At 42.5% G+C, this 23,614-nt stretch overlaps 1 protein-coding gene across 1 annotated transcript in view; it reads right to left on the bottom strand.

The window, feature by feature from the left end:
• DCC (DCC netrin 1 receptor) overlaps nucleotides 1-23,614 on the bottom strand; it is an 837,937-nt gene that overhangs the window by 24,852 nt on the left and 789,471 nt on the right. The window contains exons 23-26 of the mRNA XM_075586416.1: nucleotides 16,550-16,712; nucleotides 10,877-11,106; nucleotides 10,613-10,729; nucleotides 912-1,067 (exon numbers count right to left, since the gene is read on the bottom strand). Of these exons, the coding sequence (XP_075442531.1) occupies nucleotides 912-1,067; nucleotides 10,613-10,729; nucleotides 10,877-11,106; nucleotides 16,550-16,712 (666 nt within the window). The remainder of the gene's footprint in view (nucleotides 1-911; nucleotides 1,068-10,612; nucleotides 10,730-10,876; nucleotides 11,107-16,549; nucleotides 16,713-23,614) is intronic.

Below are 23,614 nucleotides of genomic sequence, written 5' to 3'. Positions count from 1 at the left end.
AGGGTATCCTTCAAAATGTAATACACACCTCATTTTATATTTGTTTCTAAAATATTTAAAAATAAATATATGTTGGAATGATGGAAAACATTAAAATACTAAGCAAATGTACTAAGTAAACACACTGTAAATCAGTAAATGTAATGCTACTGTATATTAAACAAAACAAGAGTGGGTGTTACACTCCCTAACTTTACTGCAGATTCACTGAACTTGTATGCAGAAATAACTCCTGCAATTCAATTCTCTAAAACCACCGAGTTGCTCAACTGCAGTAACCAAGACCCCCCAGAAGGTCAGGTTTTCACGATATCCCTGCTTCAGCACAGGTGGCTCAATCAATGGCTCAGTCGAAGATTGTCGCATTACACAGCTTTTCAGCACAGACTTGGTTAACGAAGTGCATAGCAGTAAACCCACTCACAGACCATTGTTTCGACCTTTTTGGTCTCATCAGCATGAGGCTGGTCATACTGGTTATACTGGCTTTGCAGTGTGAAGCTGGAATTGGTTTCAACCACACAACTTATTTAATGTGTGATTGATACAAAGAGAAAGGCAAACTGCAACAGCTACTGAAACACATTTTGATACCACTCACCAACACAGTTTCTGGGGCAACTTGGTTGTATACATTGTTGCAGAATAAAAGTGATACAATTAGTGTCATTTTGTGTTACACTTAATACATAATGCCCTTTCTTCCCTTCACATTGAGTCTCTTGGTTATTAACGATGTCGCTGATATGCATTGTTATTTGCAAAAAAAAATTCAAACATCACTGATATAAATTAATGTAATGATAGGTTTTTATAATGAGAAATCTGCCAGCATTCAGTTATTATCTGGTTTGGATGATAATGCCTTCATTTAAGGTCCTTAAGTAATACATTTTAAATATGGCACTTACCTCGACCAGTTCCAAAACCCCGGTCCACTGAGAGTGTGGGGAAAGGCACAGGGCGGAGAGTGAACTGTGGATGTGGGTAGCCACATGTTGGGGATGGTAGGATGCCCGGATATTGTGCACTTTCAAGCGTTGGCACTGGAATGGCACTGACGACAGCTAAAAAAAACAAAATATATATTATTTTCCTCTTTAATTAAATGAGCAATCCAAGTGGCCTTTTTATTTAAAAAATTGTTTGCCTTAGGAGATCTCTGGAGCTGAACCCCATTCATTTCAGCTCTGGAGACCCCGTTTCCCAAAATACTTATCTTCGAAGGGGCTGCCATTATATCGGCAAAGTTTAAATATCCTGCATCCCATGGGCCAATAGGAAGCCACACTGCATGACGTCACGGCTTCCTATTGGCCCACAGGACACAGGACCATTGAGTATCCGCCATTACATGAACCCAGCTAGCAAGCTGGAGCGGCTACTGTCACCCCCTATGGAAGTAAGTATCTCAGGACGCAGAGGGTTTGCGGAGCTGAAATTAATGGGGTTCTGCTCCCGAGCCCCCCTGCTTCAATCCAACAAATTAAACAAAATGATAAACAATATGGCCATTTGGATTGCAGCTTTAAGTCATATTAACTCTTCTGAAGAGCACAACTTTTTTCCACGAGTAGATGTCCCTGGTGTTCAAGTATGTTGTGATGTAAATGATGTAAATTGAGGACAAATGTATTTTATCAATGGAAGAAAAAGACAAGCTAAACAATGCTATATTTTTTTTATTAAAGTTACTGTATTATGCAGCGACCCCATTTGATTGAAATTCTCTTCCAAAGTAGATTGTTGACAATGGAATTTCAATGTGACACTAATGTGAGAGTTTGGAAGTCAAAATACTCCGGCAAATCATGTTGTCTTTATCCGACTCCGCGGTTCTGCATCACAGAGGCAATTTACTGTGCACTGTCACATTTTATACTCAGCGAAAGAATGCTTTTACATCAGGAAATGGATATAAACAAAGCAGATTTGGCCTCAGCATGCTAGTATTTTTTTACTGTCAAATTGTTCGTATTGTCTCCCAGTATGCACTTACTGAAATGCAGAACTGGGGAAAAAAAAAAAAAAAGAAATTGAATTATAGTCATTTGCGGGCATCAAGGTAAAGAAAATGTTGCTTTGATGCACTGCACGGTTTCTGCCTGTGTCAATGTCATTTGTTTGCAAGATAGGTTTTTGTCACCTCACCCACGGCAGATTTTTCTTAACGCTAGAAAAAGTTAAAATAAATAAATAGGTCTGTAGTGTGTAGAACAGAGCACAGGCAGCGACTTTCAACTTTGAAAAGAAGGATAACAAATCTAAGGCAAACTCCACGATTAGCAGATCAGCTGTTTAATGCAAGCTTCCACAATACAGGTTGCATATGGAGAAACTGTCCTGCGCTTCAATAGGTAGTCTCTGCACCCTTGGGTGTCAATGAGTCACTTGAAAAAGGAATGGGTGATGCAGATAAAGACCTCTAAGTTAATCAGGGCTGGGAGGGAAATCCCTTACCTATGTGCTCTCCGATCTGGGTCCTGCTCTCCTCTGTCTTCCGTTTGCCAGCGTGCAGCCTTCAGAGAGAATGAATAGAAGAAAGAAGATCCGGTGCCACTGCTAGTGACAAGTCCAGGCTACTTCCGGGTTGAAGGAAAAAACTGATATATATTATATATATAATGATAGGATTAATCTAATGAAATTTTCTTTAGACCATGTGTATTGATCCAGGAACTGTTTAATCACTGCTGTAATAAAATAGTGCATGTATAACAAGGGGTTAACCAATTTCTCAGTTTTTCGCGGGCTTTTTTAATTTAAATGTACAGGCTCAGACCTCAACTCCCCACTCCAAGACGAAGCGCTGTTCCATAGCGTGAAACGCGTTGAGGGGGAGATCGTGGTGTAGCCTTGTGTGTGTGATGTCCCAATAAAGTTTTTTCCTTCAACCCGGAAGTAGCCTGGATTTGTCACTAGCAGTGGCGCCAGATCTTCTTTCTTCTATTCCACAATACAGGGACCACATGAACGCACTTACGCGTTTCATGCCGAAGTACTTTATCAAGGTGTCTTTTTTTTGAGCACCACTGTACAAACTGTCGAAAATAAATAAATAACCCACTCTGACTGACACAGAACTTACTACATCTTGCAAGTACTTCCTAAGTCAGGGCTGAACAACTCCAGTCCCCAAGGGGCGACCGACGGGTCAGGTTTTTAAGATATCCATGTTTCAACTACTGATTGAGCCACCTGTACTGAAGCAGGGATATCCAGGAAACCTAACCTGTTGGTAGCCCTTGAGGACTGGAGTTGCCCACCCCTGACCTAATTCCTCCTAGTATTGATGCTCACCAAACTGCAATGCACAAGGAGCAAAAACTGGAGCATTGATACATTGAGATGAAAAGCACACTTTTTACATGAGCTCCAATTTACACCATTCCAATCTTTTCCAAGCATGCACTTTTAGCAGATGCAATATTATATTGCCAGACATACACACCTGATCTCACCCACACCTCCCTGCCATCTCTTCCCCTGTAAATGGTGTTAACCTTTTCATTTAACACTGACTAACCTTAAAACTTGCCCCACAAATCAAGCATCCCAACAGACTGCACTCATGGCTACTGTCCCACAGTCACTTATACCACCCATTGTGGCCAAGCACACCCATCTACAGCACTTACTCCCTCACCTGCTGTCTCTGTAAGTTTTCCCTCAAACCTCTTAGATTGTTAGCCCTTCGGGGAAGGGATTTCCTTTCCTATTATCGGATTTTTACTGCACTTATTGTATTTTTAAAATTCCCTGTACTGTATTCTTTGTGAAGCGCTGAGTACACTTTTAGCGCTAGATAAATAAAGACATACAATACGATACAATTATATTTAAAGGAAAGGATGTGGACCCGTGTTTTTAAACCAGGGTGTCCTAGGAAACCTTGGGTTCCCCGGGCATCCCTCAAGGGTTCCCTGTAATTTTCAGGTCATTTTAAAATTGTACCAAATACAGAAGAATTGACAATGCATCCAATCACAGACGTGCTATTAGAGAGAGTCGGGGGTTCCTCCAAATGTCACACAGGGTTCCTTAACCAAAAAAAGGTTGGAAACCACTGATGTGGACACTGAACATGTGTGGACTTGTTGAGATTCGCCCTGGCTGCAATTTCAATCTAACTTTTCAAAAGTGATCAAACTTTTGGCACCAAAAGTTTGACTGAAATAGCCCCAAATTTTTTGTCACTATTTTATCTTTTTAAGATGGCAAAATTGATGCCGCGCTACTTACAAAAGATTGTTTTTTTTACAAGTTCAATAGAATTCCGAAATTGAAAGTACTTGAATATTCCAGGGGTGCTCATCTCCAGTCCTCAGAATCTCTCCCCCCCCCCCAACTGGTCTGATTTTAAAGATTTCCCTGCTTCAGCACAGCTGGCTCAATTAAAGACTGAGCCACTGATTGAGTCCCTGAAGCTGGGATTTCCTTAAAACCTGACCTGTTGGGAGGTCTTGAGGACTGGGTTGGAGTTCCACACCCCTTAAATATGCAAGGCCCATTGTCTTTTTAGCGTTAATCGATCTCACCACAAACTTTTGCATGGAAGCGTACTTATATAATCTTATAAAAACGAGAAGAAAGAAAGCGCCCGATCCTAGTTTAATATGAAAAAATACACAATTTAATGTTCCCAGTAAAAGTCTAACAAATTTAAACTCACAAACAAAAATAGTAAATCAAGCATGTAATGAGTAATACTCATTCACCAGACGCCGGACATCACCGCTCTGCTCACACGCCTTGCTCCCACATGTAGTCTTGGCACCTTAGAGCCACCATCCAGCAGGAGCTCCAGAGAGTGCACAACCTCTCCCGATGTCGCCCGGAAACAAACTGAACCAACCAGTGGTTCCGGATGGGAGGAAAATTATGGTAGGACCTTAGGGGATAGATCGTCAGCGTGCGGCAGCGTCCCAGAGTCTTAGTAAAGTCCAAGGCATGGATAGGTATAATGTGATAGCAAGGCGTGTGGGCAGAGCGGTGGTGTCCGGCGTCTGGTGAATGAGTATTACTCATTACATGCTTGATTTACTATTTTTGTTTGTGAGTTTAAATTTGTTGGACTTTTACTGGGAACATTAAATTGTGTATTTTTTCATATTACACTAGGATCGGGCGCTTTCTTTCTTCTCGTTTTTGTAGATCTACTGGGAGGTCGTTGGTTCCATATAGAAAGCTGCCAGTATCCAGAATAGTGGGCCATCATCACACTTCATGTGTATTTCAACAGGATTATATATTTGTTTTTTTTTTTACTCTATTTTTATATATTTTTTATTCAAGATCCCTGTAATGTCATCAATATATGTATAATAAATATAATATTTTATTCATTTGCATTTTTATTTAGATCAATTAAGTCACCTGTCTCACATTGTTTATATTATTTAGACATTGTTTTTATTTTTATATTATTATTTTTTTATTTTATTTTTTGTTTATATTTGTGTATTATTCATTTATTTAGCTTGATCATCATTTCTGTATATATTACCACAGTACCCATATATAGGGTTTCAAATCAACAGATTATATCTTACCACTGCAGTTGAGATAGATACCTATAGGCGCAGTCTTTTTTGTTTGTATATTTATATAATCGTATGTCTTCTTTTTTATTCATTGACTATACTATTTGCCTTTGTGCGAAAGTCGAACTTATCTCACGCTTAGACAAACTTGGCGAATATATAAGTACTCTTTATAGCCATCTACCATGCTCTAAGCATACTTACATATTCACCAAGTTTGACTAAGCGTGAGAAAAGTTCGGCTTTCGCACAATGCCAAATAGTATAGTCAATGAATAGAAAAGAAGACATAAGATTATGGGGGAATCTCCTTCCTCAGCATATTAATGATGTTCTAATTGTTTTTTCTTATCAACAATTCTTGTAGCAGAGATGCAGTGAGATTGTCTCACTGAATTTATGCGTCAAAATTAAGATACGTTTTTGCTGGCTGAATGCATCGGCTTATTTTCTTTTGCCCTAATGAATTATGTCCTGCAAACATATATATGGAGGAGTGGTGAGTGCTGTTTAGAATTTGCTTTAACTAAATTTATATGATAAAAAAAAAAAGGTACAACCACAATCATTCTTTAGTCAAGAAAAGACCAGAGTGCACATGCACTACAGTTAAAGCGCAGTAACCCTAGTGGTAATGTGGAAACTCACTTTGTTTTTAACATATTTCAGACAGAGATGGGAAGAGCAAATACAATTAAAAAAATATTATAAATGATGGGTACTGTAGGGGGTGAGGAGAGGCTGGATACCAGGATCGGAGCAAAACTAAACGGTTTTACTGTAGCATAACGGGAAAATAATACAAAGTGTATATACTTGTAACAAAGATATAGGATTAATGATAATTTAATAACAAACAAACAAACACTTATGAGCATTTTTACATGTCTCACACAGGCCCACGACCCTGCCATTCCACAGTCACTCCCTGCCATTCCACAGTCACTCAGCATACAGTTCAATGCTACCACTGCAGCTAGGGATTCTGGGTAATGACGTGCAAATGAACACTCCCACTGTGTCTCTCCTGTAGTCATGGTTAATTGTTTGTGTCATTCTGACATCTAACTGTTGATCTAGGTAATAGCTTAGATTCTATTATTATGCCTACTCCCAGCACACACGTTTGTAATCTAGTTACTGCTGCTTAGGTGTAGAGCTCAGCAGTCTAGTGATTGTGAGCTCAGAGGTCAGGGATTACCTGTGTATCCTCTGTTACTGGAGCTGTAGCACGACTATGTGAGTTATTTTTGCATTTGATCCTATCTGTTCATGTTTGGCCTAGGAAAGCATTGTCTTTCCATCCGACTTTGATTATTGCTTATCCAGTTTGCATGTACTGTACTGTTGTTCATCTAAGCTCTAATAAATGTTTTGGAATTCAGTGCACCTGTTCTTTTTGCAAGAAGTTGGGGAGGAGTTTAGCCATCTGTCTCACTGTGCTTTGTGTGATGAGGACAGAATACTGTCACTTTTTGCTTCTTGTCCATTTAAACATGTATCCCTATGAGTTTATGACTTCTGTATTACACAGTTTTTTGCATCACAGCCTGGGCTAAAGAAGTACATACAGTAGCTAGTAAACCTACTCGCAGACAGCTATTTCGACCTTTTTGGTCTCGTATATGGGCTTGGGGGATTAGAGATGGGACTGGGGGAGTATGGTCCTGGGGGGATTAGAGATGGGACTGGGGGAGTATGGGCCTCGGGGGATTAGAGATGGGACTGGGGGAGTATGGGCCTCGGGGGATTAGAGATGGGACTGGGGGAGTATGGGCCTTGGGGATTAGGGATGGGACTGGGGAAGTATGGGCCTGGGGGGATTAGGGATGGAACGGGGGGGAGTATGGGCCTGGGGGAATTAGGGATGGGTCTGGGGGATTATGGGCCTGGTGGGATTAGGGATGGGTCCAGGGGATTATGGGACTGGAGGGATTAGGTACGAACCTGGGTGAGATGGTTACTGGCATCATTAAGCGCTAGGATCACAAAGGCAGTCTCTGGTCTTTCAGGAGAATTTGAGGATCTATGTACTGAGTGTTACAAATTAAATTTTTGGAAGGAAATTGATCCAACAGAACAAAAAATATTGCGTCAAAATCGTTCACTGAGTTGTACCTAGTGTGAATCTTACAATGTCTGTTTATGCGGTTAGCACAGAATTAGAAGTACTTTACATTACTACTGTATGTATCAACTATTTTTTTTTTTTATGCAGCACGGCTGTTTCATTATATAAATGTTAACAACATTTATTCATTCACAGAGTGGCTATAATATAATATATTTACTGTAACTGATAATTGATCATTTCCTAATACCAGTTTAAAATATAAAAGAAACAATTCCCTTACAATTGAAATTGTATTAATCAGATATGCACAGGGCCGCCAACAGAAATCTTTGGGCCCTGGACAAAAGAAAGGACCAGGGTCCCGCCACCCCTAAATGACTGGGGGGAACCTGGCACAGCGTAGAGTGGGCCGGGGATGGGTGGAGAAGGAGGTATGGGGTGGGGAGGAGTTATGGGTCTGGGGACAGGGGGAGAAGGAGGTATAGGTTGAGGGAGGACTAAGGGGATAGGAGGAGCTATGGTCTTGAGAGGAGAGGGGGCAAAGGATGTATGGTCCTGGGATTGGGGGGGGGATTAAGTATGAGTCTGGTGGGGGAATTAGGTATGGGGCTTGGAGGTGCTTGAGTAGGTATGGGCCTTTGGGGGATATAGGGCCTGGTAGTGGGAGGATTAGGTATTGGCCCTGGGTGGGGAAATTAGGTACAGTATGGGCCTGGGAGTAGAGAGATTAGGTATGGGTTTAGGTGGATATGAGTCTAGGGCAGTGATTCCCAACCAGGATTCCGTGGAACCCTGGGGCTCCTTGAAGCAGTCTCAGGGGTTCCTCCTACGGACCACAGACCCCCCCCCCCCCCGGGGTGGTTTTTTTTGGTATGTATTTTGTAGGGTGGATTGAGAGAGAGTGGGGTAATTGACGGAAGGTAGGGTCGAGTGAGAGAAGAGAGGGGGCGGGAGGGAGGGAGTGAGGAAAAGAGGGAGTAAGAGTGAGACGCAAGGGATAAATACATGAGAGGCGGGAGGGGTGGAGAGTTAGTGAGATGGATGGGAGAGAAATACATGGGTAGAGGGTGGGAAATAGAGGTGGCTCGTGAGGTGTGAAATGTTGTGACTGACCCCTGTCTAACCAAATATGTGTCAGCCAGATAGGGGTTCCCCGAGATTTTTCGAAATACTTCAAGGGTTCCGTTAAACAAAAAAGGTTGGAAATCACTGGTTAAGGGCATGAGCATTACGTTATGGGCTTGGGGGAGTATGGTGGTGAGGGGTTACGTGTGGGCCCAATGTAGGAGGGAGGTAGAGCAAGCTGGAAGTAGGTGGGCCCACCCAGAAGTTGGAGAATTTAGACCAGTCTAGGCCAGCCGGGCCCAGAACACCTGCTGCAGCACTCCCCCCGTGTCGGCGGGCCTGGGTATGCAACATGACGCAATGCATTAAACGTAATTTCAAACAGCAATCTTTCTGCATCCGAAGTCCCATAACAACATTCATACAAAGCACGCAAAGTTAATTAAAGTTTTTACTACTTTTTAGAACTATAATTTTGAAGAAAATTAATTTTTTCAAAGATAGTCCACCATACTCTTTCACTCTTTATCACATAACTCATAGAATAGTATAGCAGAGCAGTGTCATCTTTGGGGTAGATCGATAGGCACAGTCGATCAGGGCGCCAAGCAATTGGGGGCGTGCTGAAGGACCGCACCTATTGATCTTACCCTAAAGCCTATCACGCGGTGCATGCCTGGGGACAGGGGGGCAGAGCCGGGACAAGTGTCCCAGGCCCGGAGGTGGTGAGGAGCCTCTGATTGTATATTTGTGCATTTTTTGTTGTTGTAGTAAAGCATGTCAAATAATGAAAATCTATTCAGACAAAACTATCTGTACAAGAATCTAAAACAAAAAACAAAACAACAATATTAACAATGGCTGATTGAACCCTGATTGCACCCAAATTCAACCCAAATTTGTATTGTGTGGGGGTTCCACAAAGAAAAACTACGAGGAAATCCTTCCATTGCAAGATTATTGAATATGGATTTTAAATTATGTTGTGCAGGGAACAAGAGAACAAAAAATGTAAGCTTACCTTTTATTGTGGATACTGTGTTTTATAAGTGGCTATTATAAGTCTTTATCTAAGTATTTTATTATGAGGGTAACACCTTTTGATAGAAGCAAGGGACAAACGCACCGCATTGTTTCAAATATACACCTCCACTCCCACCTCTCCAGCATGTTTCTTTGGCTGGGACTTCTTTAAGGCCATAAATTCTGCTTGGGGAAGCAGGGCCTGCAGTACCTATTTCATCCTTGGCATGCACTTATAAAATAATTGATTTCCTCACATTCTGAAGGAATCCATATCCTACTACATATGACCCCATTAGTTGGCTTCCACCATTAGATCATAGCAAAGCATTACTTAGTGTTTTTCACAAAGAAAGATTACAGCCTTCACTCTGCCAAAGGGTTTTGAAAAGGGTTTTACACACAAGAGTAAAAAGAAAAAGGTCACCATCCACAAGTTAGTAAAAAAAAAATCAACAAAGAGGCTTGAACTATTTAGCTCTAATTGCTTCTATTATCATTGTCATCTGTGTTCTTAAAGATCAAAGACATGAAAAATGCTCCTATGCTTGTGCATGTGAAAGGTGAAGATTCATCTAATGTTGGCTAATGTAGTTTGCGTCTTACATGAATGCTGCAGAAAAAAAGCAAATGAAGAGCTTTCGCACAATTTTTTGCATTGGTATTTTTTCATTCTACCTTTCCTTACGGGCTTGTTCATTCCATTTCTTTGGCCCCACTCCCTCAATGACATCACCAGACTACTTCTATAAGTTCAGTAGGGTCCAGAAAAAAGCCTAATTTGTATTCATATATTCGTGCTTCCCTCAAATTGTTGCTGCAAATAGCTGAAATCAGTTTGTTCCTAAAACAGATCAAAATAAATTCCATACTGCATGTCAGTTATATGTGTGGTAGAGGTACTTACGAGGGTTGCTGGGTTGCGAGTCCATCGGAATCATTAGCTTGGCACGTGTGGCTCTGCGGGCAGCAAGCGATCGCTCCAATGTTGATATGGTACTTCCTACTTCATCTGTATCAGGTCCTGTAGAAAACACCATTGTACATGCTATAATGGAAGCTGTAAAAGAGGCACATTTCTTTAGTTTCGATAGAAGGGACAAGAAACTCATCTTTTTAGCTGGTTCTGCTCCTTTAATATCTGCAAATACTGAACGAAACCTAAAATTACCAGAATGCGATGTACTTTTGCTGCCCAGTTGCGATTCCGACTGACTGTGGCTAACAGGGGTAATATCTTGATGACAGCTTTGCCTCGGGGACGACCTTCCTTGTGTGTCACATCCTGATGGCTTTTCAATGTTCTTCATTTCCATCTCTTCATGGTGGATCCATAAGTCTGGAGGTCTAAGATCTTTCTGGCTGCCTTTTCTCTTACCAGCACTGTGTGTGGCACGTTTCCTAAAGAGAAAGTCCCAAACAGTTAAACACAGTAAAAATCCTTAGAATAAAGGTCAATGTTTTTTTTTCCTATGCCTTCCAGACGTTTGTCTCAATAAGTAAATAAAGCACTTGCAGCTGAAACACAACATAAAAAATTAAAGCTATCTTAAATATGGCATGGGAGATCATAGGCTTTTGAATCCTGATGTGTAAGAAAGATGACATTTGAAATCCTCTGGGTCTGGGTGCCAGGTGTCATGCTGCTTTAGCACCAGATGGTTGCTGATCCATGAAGTGGCACTGGTGTAACTTAGAGATAAAGCTACATGCCAACTCCTTACAGCTAAATGCAAGGTCGTACAATGGCAACGTTTCAAGTTGAATGGAATTACAAGAAGAAAAACTCAGGGAACCAGTGCATGCAGGTATCTGAGGACCAGATTGTGCACTGGGATGATCTGCATAAATATGACATCCTTTTAAAAGGGACTCTGCAAGCTAAACGCCAGGCACATAGGCTATCTTCTGTTAATAAATGTACCCCTTATTATATATTGTATACACTGTTTTAGAAAGGGGAATGTGTGAGGAGTCTATGGGATGCATGAAGATGCAGTCTTGGTGATTTTTTAGCTTTATTATACATTGAACAAAAAAAAAACATATACTGCACTAGCTAAGTGAAGCTGTTAGCTGCATTATGTCTATTAAAAATATACAGTTATCTTAAAAAATCACATCGTAGTCTACTCTGAAGACAAATGGCCAAATTCTACATAGTCGGAAGCGGATTTTTGACCTGTTTTCAGCCAATACATCTTTATTGACTTCAATGGAGTTTTTCGGCCCAAAAAGCATTGTCAGATTATATAGAATAAGGCCCATAAATGTGTAGTTTCATATCAAAGGAAAAATATATATATATTTGTTATTTGTGTAGAAGATGCACCTTTAATTTCTCTTTGTCATGTGATTCATTCTGATTTAACCAAGTCATTTTTTATTTTTATTTTAAAGGGATTAGATTAATTCTTCAATCTTGCATTATTGATTATTGGTACTCTTAAAGGTGTTTTTTTCAGTCTATGTATGAAGCAGTGTGTCTCCGGACCTTATCCGCATTAACTTCAGCTCCAGGGACGCTCTGTTCCCCTAGACACATACCTCTCTGTAGGTGCTACCGGTAACATCCCCGGCTGAGTGTGCAATATGGGGGTTTAAATGTCCAGTGCTGCAGGAGTCGCTACAGGCAGAAGCAATGTCATCCGTCTTGCTGTAGCTTGCTATCAGCCTTAATGACGTGGGAGCTTTAAAATTGCATTTCGGAGGTATGTGGCGCGGGAAGCAGGGGGTCCCCTGAGCTGAAATAACAGGGTTAAACTCTAGAGACACCCTGCTCCATACCTATTACTACCCTTTTCTATGGGACCACATTTGAGCCCTTATTCTAAACTTAAAGAGATTTGCCCAGTTTTGAGATATTGAAAGATATGTTGGAGTCACAGATAAAGATTGGAGAAAACCTTTGTATAGAACAAAGGCGTTAATTTGACATACGTGACTGGCCAAATTTGAAAACTCAAGGAAAAATGCCTAAGATCGGGGTGGCCAACTCAAGTCCTCGAGCGTCACACACAGGTCAGGTTTTAAGGATATGAATGGTTCAGCACAGGTGCTTCAACCAGCGGCTCAGTCGAAGACTGGCCCTCGAGTGGCCCTTGAGGATTGCAGTAGGCCACCTCCTGGTCTAAGTAAATATCTTAATAGAAAGCACTTTAACACTAAATAAGGCTAATAATGACAAATATTGGCTAATTGTGGTGAATGCAACAAATATTCTCATAATCAAATAGTATGCGTTTTGTGTCACTTCAAATCATTAACTCGTCTTCGCTACAATGTTTTGCTGATTTGCACCAGAACAGATTCACAGATCTTGTCTTTTTATCATCTCTTCACCCAGCTGACTCCATTCTGCTGCACAAGTACTGTTTTTTTTAAACGTGGCTTCGTATTGAGCAGAAAGCATTTAATGACCCAATTACTGAATATTTACTAAGCATGAAATGGTCAGTAAATGTAAGAAGTATCTAGATGTCTAGATTTATGAATAACTGTCTCTGATATGATGTTATATGTGTATTTCTTTAATGATGTCTTTGTTAGATGACACTATTGTGTAGTCTATAACGTTATAATCCAATGCCCAGCAGGCAAGATTTTGAACAGCTAGCTAACAAGCAAGGACAAACAGAGAGCTTTCTTGACTAAGAAAGACATACTGTATCACAAGAGTACCGCAAAGTGACATATGCAGGGGGTTGTGTGAGTGCAGAATCATCTCTATTTTTTATATATGCTCTACTTTGCCTTATCTCTCTGTGACCTAAAAGTTTAAAGGACTCGCTACTAACAGTTTCCTGAACATCTAAATTCACTGTAAACTGCATTTCTGAAATTCAACTCTTCAGTTCTTATCTGCTGCCCTGACTCTCTGCCAGCTGCTATTTAATATGAGTTTTGGACAGCTTTCAGAAGGAGCTCATTCCAGATAGGATTCTTTGCAAATTCAGAAGCATTTTTCTTGCTTGATATTGAATGCGGCAGTGCTGCACCGTTCTGCTACAGTATATTTTACAGAGGCCAAGATGATATGAGCCACATTTTCAGACATTTAGGATTTGTTTACAAGGAATAAATGATTATTGGAAAATTATGATCGATTAAAAAATGAAGGCATGCAGAACGTGATCTGTGATGCAGGGAAATGGAAGAGGCGGCTCCTCCTCTTCCTTTTCTGGGTTAAGGGATGTCCCAATCCTGTAACTGCCCTGAGGAGCGGCCACATGGTGGCGGTTTCCAGAGGAGCCGTGGTACTCTGGTGCTGTGACTCCTCAGGCAACCTAATGGTTCATTATTATTATCTAGACTTTCTGCTTGGGGCTGTATAAAATCTAAGTAACTTGAATACAATGTTCTGCTTAAATATCATAGATTGTTAGTAAGAGAGGGTTCTACCATCTCACATGATACAGTACACCATAATTTAATGTATCTGTATTAAAAATGGTGCAAAATATTAAGTATTTTTATCAATCTGGCACTTCCGGGGTTAATGTGGTTCCAGATTGTCTTAAAAATACAAGATATTGGGTTTATGACTGGTCAAGACCCTTCTTGTGTCTGTGATGATCTACAAAGAGGGCTTAATTGGGGGGGGTTATCACCAATGGCCCAGTAAAAGTAAAATATGTATTGTTTAGAAGGCTGGGGACGATAGCAGGTCCTCGGCTGTCGTCCTCAAAGAAAACTGTAACTGTCTTGAATTATCACTTGTGCTTCCCAGAGAGGAGTGACAAACAAGTCACCACTTAGTTGGAGAACATAACAAATTATGGGCCTGACAGCAATTCATAAGAGTAACAAATGGATAGCTGTCACCGTTGCGATTAGACAAATCAAATCATCCACATAATGTTTCTCCTGCGAAAGTAGATGTTAGACTCTCAAATCAAATTTTAGGTGCAGGCATGTGTGTGGAGAGCAACCGTGAAGATGGCATCTAAGTGTTTGGGAAATGAAGTTATGAGTGTTTATATATTGAGTCAGCTTTTAAACGTCAGAAGAAAATTATTTTTTTTTCCCCTTAAGTCATAAATGTCACCCAAATAACGGATTTACGACTAGGTTGGGTCTTATATGTGTTTCAATGCAAGAAGGTCTGGGCATAATGTTGGCATGTTTAAATAGAAAATCAAAATTCAACAGAGGTGTGTTCAGACACGGGAATTCTCTTCTACTCCAGTGACCTCTCTGGGACAGGACCTATGACAACGTACTGTATATGGGTTTCTGTTTGTTTTATCCTTTTATTTTAAGAAACTGTCCTGCATTAATTGTAACTGTATGTTTTTGTAATCACCTTTTAATATAATTTAAGCACTGTCTTTTTGTATAATAAAGCCAAACTTTAATACGTGATGCTTTGGGCTCTGATTAAACTGGTTGCACGCTTTGTAGAGAGTAAAGTACATTTTTGACACATTTTGCTACAACAGATTTGTGTGTGTCGATGACATTGTTTTTCATTTATAAACAGGTACCTAAGACTCTGCAAATACTTTGATATTTTTTGGGTGGATGCAGTGTATAGATATGATTTCAATTGAGTAAGGGGTAAATATTAACTCATTGAAAGTACCTTGCTGGAGAAAGGGGAGTTGGCTAGAGTAGCCGTGTGTATTAACCCTGGTTGCATATATGTCACATGCTCACTAGTGTGCTGTTTGTGACAGATGGTATATTGGGACGGATTGAGGGGATATATTATTGATTTGAGGGACATATGCAAAAGTGAAAAGTGGGCCAGCTAGAGAGCTGTGTACTGCTGCGGCCGAGTTTATTTGAGCATTTGCCCGGTCTCGGCCGCAGCAGTAACCAGGCGCGCGCTGGGATGTGCCTGGCGCGCGCCGAAGCCGCGGAGGAGCGCCCTCCGATCGGGGCTTTCTCCCTCAGCTCGCCGGGTCCGCCGGGTCCCCCGGAACCCCCTGCCGCCGTCCCCCACATCGCGGGACACCAGGGCTCCCTCGGGGAGCCCTGGACGCGCGTGCAGGGGGCGCAGGCACCCGATGACGCGTGACCGCGCGGCACGCTGAGGGAGTGCGGCTAGCATGCCGGGGCATCCCCAGGCTTGCGGAGCTAGCCGCACTCAAATAAAATGTGCCGCCTCTGTATTAACCCGCATGTCACATGCTCACAGGAGTGCCATACTGATGCAGCGGCCGTTATTCGAACACATCTCGGCGCCGATTTTGAGTTCTCTGCTGTTCCCCACGCAGCATGAACGCGGCCAATCGCCCCAGGCACCCGTGCTTATCGCGGATGTTTTGTTTGAATTTCATGGATTCTGTTTCTTCGTTTGCAATAAAATGGATGAATTGTAATGTGCACAGTACTGTGCTACTGTGCTACTGTGCTACTGTGCTACTGTGCTACTGTGCTACTGTGTAAATTTCATGTTTTTAATAGCCTGCACACTAAAATTCGTTTTTTCTGCACTCGCCGCGCTCGCATCTTAGTGCGGGGGAGGTTGGAATTCATCCCGCGGTTTCAAATCAGGATTCCGATGTACGTGATGTGTTCGAATAACGGCCGCTGCATCAGTATGTGACAGTGTCCTTGAACGATTTTATGATTTCCTCTATAGACACTTTCCTATATTTCTCACTAATGTTGATGAGGCAAATTTGGTGCAAAGCCAATTAGTACCAGAGACACATGTTGAAAATTCTGATTAGCATCTGTACAAAAAAAACAACAGTTTACCATGTTTATATTTGGTATAGATTTATGATGATGTATAATTCTTCATATATGATTTTCTAACTAAGGTACAAAGAGACAGTGCAATATCTTAAAACATTTCCTAAAATAACTATGGCTTCATGAAAAAGTAACGTACTTCCTCTGCTGTGCTGAGGATCTCCTTGTACAGATCACTGCTACAATCACCACGACCAAAATGGTGATGGCTCCTACAGTGACCACAATGATCACCAAGAGATTGCTGTTCTTCTGCGGCGTCACGCTGCCATGAGGAGGGTGTATTTGTCCTATTGGAGGCTCTGAAATAAAAGCAAATGATATCATCATGTGCAGTTGATTACATTGACTTGTTACCCTTGAGCTTTAACTATTTGTCAAGGCTTATTATTCACATTGACATGATATATCTCATTATTATTATAACTCATCTCCTCTTCTCTTATAAAGATTTCTACATCCAGTCAGTCTTCTGCCTTTTTTTTTAACCTAGATAACGTATTGACACGTGGCAAACGTTCATAGCATCTAATATATCAGATGTATTAAAGTAAAACAAAACTGCTTATTAAAATTTTATTTTTAGTGAATAACATCAACAACAACAAATAAATAGTTCGTTTACGATGATGTCTGTAGGTCCACTTAATTTATTCTATAACATGATTTGAAACATAACTTTGGTATTATCGCACAAATGAATCAAATACTGCCCATTCCCCAGCATACTATGGAAGATGACAAAGAAGCCTGAGTATACACAGAATAATCAGAAATATGTTTGTGCTTTAATGAAGCGGTGCGCAAACTTTTTATGCCGAGCCCCCCTTTTCATCCATGCAATTTCTTGGGCCCCCCTGCCTGATGTAATCAAAATCACATGACGTCAGCGCACGTGAGCTAGTTCAGCCAATGAGGGCGAACCAGCTTTGTGACGAGCTTTGTGACGCGTCTGCATAAGTCTACAATCTCCTGCAGCCAAGTTCACAAATCGCTTGGGCTGCAGGCCTGCGCACAGGCAGTATACTAGTATTGGATCACTGTTTATTTTATTGTTTGCTGGCATCTGGTAATATGTTTTTTTCTGGTGCACAAAGGCAATCCATTTGAGGGGGCATTAATCCACCTCTTTGCTACCTCCCTTCCCTCTCCCCCCCTCCTTTTTTTCCCCTTCCCCTCCCTTTTTTCCTTCTCCCATTTGTTTTCCCCAGTGTCATCCACTCCTACCTACCTGTATTATGTATTATTTATTTATTTCCGTTTTAAATGTTGCCCTGGGATCAGGAGTCCCCATAACCAAACTCAAGGGGGGTACTGATGGATCTCCCCTGCTGATCAATACTCCAAAGTGATCCCCCCTGACCCAAAGAATAACCCTCAGCCCCCTCAAAACTCATCCTCCTCCCAAGCCCCTCAATTCTGCTATCTCTGCCTGACCTTCATCCCTCCGTTTAGCTGCTGGGGAGTGTGGGGGGGGGGGGCTCAGTTGATCTCCTCTTGGTCCTGCTGGAGCTCCCTGGGGATAGGTGATTATGAGGCGGGGGCCTGGTCCAGGTCCTCCAGGTGCTGGAAGGCCCTGCTACCAGTGGGTGTGCAGTTCATTGGTCTGAAAGGGGAACCACCTCCTCCCCGCCAGAACTTCCCTCCACTCTCCCCCAGCAGCAGCAGCAGGCACAGCAAAGCGTTCAGCTGCAGCTGGAACATTAATCACTCTGCGGTGCCGGCCAGACCTGCAGCGCGTTTGATGTCACTGCGCTGGGGTGTGCTCCTCCCCTGGCCTCTTTGGAGCCATTTCTCTTCAGCCGCCGTACCTCCGCAGCCCCCGCACTCACCATGATGTTTCCCACCAGGACTGCCCGTCCACCCGTCCCCCTGCCTATCCGTGCGCCCGCCTGCCCATGCGCTCGCCCACGCACAGTATGTTTTGGCGTCTGCCGGCCCACAGACACCAGGTTCCGTCGCCCACCGCCTGCGCCCCCCCCTAAACAATCTGGCGCCCCCCCCCCCAGTTTGCGCACCGCTGCTTTAATGCATACTTTTCTAGTCCGTGCAAAATGTGGAATTCAAAAAATCAAAGCAAAATATTTAACTTCATCTTGTTTTTAGTTTCTCCTTTAATTTTCACATACTGAGCAAACACCAATGCAGTCAATCTACTAATCTATTGATCCACACAACCTACTAAATATAACTCAATGAGATAATGCAACCTTTACAGTGTTATGAGATGAACCAGTAAGATAATGTTTTCTGAAGAACACATCAGACCATGTTAAAGTGTTGCATCTACAATATACGTTTTCTGAGTTAGAATGCTAATAATTTACCTTGAGTTTAATAACATGCATACAGTGTACTATGCACCACATAACCACCATTTTATTTCTGTATTCTTACGGTCTAAATTAGGAAGGGTGGCCAACTTCAGTCCTCAAGGTTCACCAAAAGGTCAGGTTTTCAGGATATCCCTGCTTCAGCACTGGTGACTCAATCAGTGGCTCAGTCGAAGATGAAGACTGAGCCACTGATTGATCCACTTGTGCTGAAGCAAGGATATCCTGAAAAACATACCTGTTGGTGGCCCTTGAGGACTGGAGTTGGTCACCTCTGGTCTAAATGTTTGAAACACTTTCAAACTGCTCCTGAAAGCAAACATTTACTCAAGCACGTAGCATTTGTGTGAGTCATAAACTTATTAAATGAAAAAATACAAAGATATTCTCGTACTGTATCTCAAACATCATTTTGGTCCATGAAGAACTTCATGAAGGACACAGGGGGGGGAAAAAGCAAACAAGAAATCAAGATCACTCCAACCCAATTCTCAAGCACCCTAATCATGAATATATGGAGAGACAATGTAAGACTTACAGGACATATGTAGCCAGGTATCCCCTGGGCTACTACTCCTCTGCCTAACACGTAAATCCTGGTATCATCGCAGGCAGTGTTAGGGTTAAATCTGCCCGTACTTGCTGCAGTAAACAACTCCCTTGAGTGACAGAGGGGTGGGTCTAAGGTCAGGGTACTGCCCTATAAGGGGCTCAGACCTAGGACCCTCCCCTGAATTAAAAGGGGATGCAGCCTAAATTGTAGTCTGTTCTGTGCAGTGTTGGAAGTGTGGAGCCAGGGTTCTGTTTCACCTTCCTTCCCCTCCCTCAGAGGAATGGGATCAGCTGTATAACAAAAAAAAAAGGGGGGGGGGTCCCTGCTTAGCTCAAAATTCATGTACTGGAGGGGTGCTATGAGGGCTAAATGACCATTTGACAACACGCAAGAGAAAGAACCCCTACAGATGCACTCTCCTCCACAATATTGAAAATAAATACATTTTAATTATAACTCAAAAAGAAATCACTTAACTAATATTAAAACCGCAACAGATAATAAGTGCCTGTGTATTTCACTATACATGAGGAAAAGATCATTTCAGATCCTATATATGAGAAAAACTATCTTTTCCTCGTGTATGGTGAAATACACAGGTGCTTATTATCTGTTGCGGTTTTAATATTAGTTAAGTGATTTCTTTTTGAGTTATAATTAAAATGTATTTATTTTCAATATTGTGGAGGAGAGTGCATCTGTAGGGGTCCTTTCTCTTGCGTGTTGTCGAGTGGGATCAGCTACCCCATAATCCACCAGGGAATATGGGAGTCAGGGATAGTAAACCTTTGGGGCCTCAAGCCCTGGCGGTTGAGTCAAGGGACAAAGAGAGCAGCAAGCTGTCAGATGGTCTTCTGCTGGGATATGTAGGGTCCAGTGGAAGTGAGTCTCTCTTGCTGAGAAAGCGTATGCTGTGATGTGTTGCTGTGTACTGCGGTGAAGAAATAAACACCAAGTTGCTGTTACTGTCCCGGCTAAGGTCATTCTAAAGCTTGCCGGGAGTTGGCCGGGAGCGTAGCGGGCTAGCCGCAGGTCTGCTCTCCGTTTAAAAACGGAGTTTCCCGCGCGGCGGCCGCTTCAATAGATAAGCGCTAATGCCGCTTACTATTGAAAGCGCCCGAGGCGCGGGAAAACCGGACGGTTTCGGCCGAAGACAGCCCGCGCTATTTTTAAACTGCGGGGGCACTGCGGCTGCCCCCGCATGAAAGTCAGCCCGGACGCCACTGTACATACTTCTGCCTGAGGCTGCAGTTTCTTCAGGGAGGGAGTGAATGTTTTCCACAGGGGACTGCACCTATTCCTATAGGCCCTGTAGGAATGGAGGCGCTGTACCAGTGAGAAAGAACCACCCAGCACTAAAAGCTTGTCCTGTTAATCCCCAAACAACACCGGCGGATGCTCAGGGCCTTCCTGTGAACCAACAGGTAGCACTATCACCAGGCAATCTCAGTGATTCTCCATTAGGGTGGGGGAACATGGGTTACACATACAAAGGATTAACTACATGTCTCACATCATACAAACAAAACTGCAGAAATCCAACTGCAAACTCTGCAAAATATCCACCAGAGCAGGTCTTGGCATACCGAGTACAGCGACATGCACCATGCACTTTCATTCCATATTGAAGAGACGATTGTGTTCAGAGATGAGCTGACATGAATAATGGAAAAGTTGTTTAAATATCAGCAAGAGCTTGTTTTTATTGTCTTATGTGAAATTTACAATAGTGGGGTTTTTTCCGTGTAGATGAATGAATGGATCAAGAGCTAGATACAATATGTTGAGCAACCCCTGCACTTGAGTGAAGCAGGTTCAAATATGTTTTGCCAAAAGCAAGACTGTCTTGCGCATCAGTGGTCAGTAATACACCTATGGTGTCAAAATGGTCAATGGGGCTAAATAAGAGGGAGCTGTGTGTGGCCACTGAATTAACCGGAGTAGGGGGAATAAAAACCCTTACCTATATCTCGTCTCCGGTCTGGGACCTGCTCTCCTCAATAGCTCCTGCGTGCAGCCTTCTGTAAATGTCTGGAAATGGTAGGGCTCCGGCGCAACTGCGCATGACACACTTGAAAAAACTCCCGGATGATCTTCAACAAACTTTATTGCACATCACACACTGTGCAATAAAGTTTGTTGAAGATCATCCGGGAGTTTTTTCAAGTGTGTCATGCGCAGTTGCGCCGGAGCCCTACCATTTTCAAATATGTTTTGTTTTACGGCAGGAGTATGAGTAAGGCTGCGCTTATAGTGACGGCAATGCAACGTTGCCCGAAAACAAATGTATTGCCACCGTCGCGTGCGCTTATAGTAAGCGCGACATGATAGAGCGACGACAGCGACGCAAAATTTGGAAGCCGGTCAAATTTGATATTTCAGAGGCTGTCGCCACATGTGACAGCCTCTGAACCAATCAATGACCTGGTCGCCAGCGACGTCGCCGCAAAGCGAATTACAACTTTCGATAGCAGTGACAGCGACGGGTGACGTCACCTGTTGCGTCGCCGTTGCCGTCAGGCGCACTATAAGCGCGGCCTAAGAAACAAGGCTTGAGATACAGTTAACATTTCTATGACACCAACGCCTTAGATACAATGTAGATTATTCTTCCTTGTCATGTCGGAACGTGCAAAGTATGCTGCAAAGTGATGTGTGTATACAGTAGTCAGGGCTATTTACATAAAAATACAGAGAATATAAATACCATATGTAATAAAAATTAACTGATTGAAGTGCTTATTATTTTTAAAACATGACAGGCTGGCATCTTCTATTTAGAAATAGATTAGATTTATAAAAAAGAAATTGGTTGCCACTGAAACAGTGTTACGTGGGCATTAAAATTGGGAGCTACACCAAATTCAATCTATTCCTATCTTTAGTATGATTTTCTTAATGTCAAAACTTACAGATGCTTAATATTTTACTTCTCAAAATGTCCTTGCCCAGAAAAATACCTCTGCCTTTCCTTTATGATGATAATACATTTACACATAAAACTAGAGTTACAGATAAAAAGAAAGCTCACTTCAAATGCCCCCCTTTATTTTATCAGGAAGAATAGAATTCCTTCAAACACTGATAGATCCTTCAGTTTTGCATGAGGTGAAAGAGCCATCTCAGGCATATGATGACTTGATGCAAAACTCCTGCCTTGTTACTTGCATTTCAAAAACAACCAAGGAAATAACATTTTCAGAAATGACATTCAGGCTCATCAACAAGATTATACTAAGCGCCAGCATTATTTCCAAAGATTTCTCATTACCTTTAGATATGCATATGAGTACAAACATACACATGGACGTATCTACTGTATGCTTATACACTATTATATTCTGTTGATATTAAAGCTGTATTTTTTGTCGTATGGATGCCAAGTCTCTGAAATGTGTGGGTTTATACTGTAGCTAAAAGCCTAGTGACATTAAGTTATCCAAAACAAACATTGTACTTGTAGCCGAGTCCCCTACCCTGCCTTCGATACGGGGGAACTGCTCAGTTGTTTGGCCGAAGCTTTGCGTGATCGGGAGTGTGGGGGCGGCCATGTTGATTAGGCGCGCGTGCACACTGCGGCGAGACGCGCATGGGCAGTGTCAGGAGTGCAGTGGCCATCTTAGAATGGCTCTGCATATGCAGCAGTGGGACTACATGTTCCAGAATCCTCAGGTGGGAGGACCACATGGAACGTCGCAGCCAATGGTATTCTGGCAACAGAAGGGACAGGCTATCCTCCGCGTGCGGAAAGCCTGCGAGTCAGTCCTGACGGAGGAGCGAAAGGAGAAGGTAGTGTCCGGGGAGCAGTGCTTCTGGGACTAGGCCTAGACTTTGCCCCATAGGCCCCAGTCAGGCCCTGAGCCACGTGAGATCTGTGTTGCAGGGAAGGCCCCAGATAGGGACATTTCCCATTGTTGTTATTGCTGCACCAGTGGCAGACGGCCACAGTACATTAGGACATTGTGTGAGACCCTCCGGCTGGAGATCACACCACAAGGAGGAGCTAAACCCTTAGGAGAGAGGGAAATTGTTGTTGGAGGCCCCGCTGCATGGGACCTACTCCAACACACCTCTGCAAGCAGCATCTGGGTACTGGAGTACCCAGGCAGGTACCCAACGTGCACCAACATTCACAGGGGGTAGCGCTACGTCACATTTGGGTGGGATTGCTGGGGCGGACACCAGGGGTTACTGGTGCCACAGGACCCTCAGTACTTTGGGAGAACCACTAAGTGTTGGGGTCACTGCACTATACTGTGTCATGTAGTATTGTTACAGTAAAGATCAGATATATATATATATATATATATATATATAT

The sequence above is a fragment of the Ascaphus truei genome, chromosome 1 (genome assembly GCF_040206685.1).
Source record: "Ascaphus truei isolate aAscTru1 chromosome 1, aAscTru1.hap1, whole genome shotgun sequence".
NCBI lineage: Eukaryota > Metazoa > Chordata > Amphibia > Anura > Ascaphidae > Ascaphus > Ascaphus truei.
Note: the sequence above shows the minus strand (reverse complement) of the source record. Positions and strands in the feature narration are given on the sequence as shown.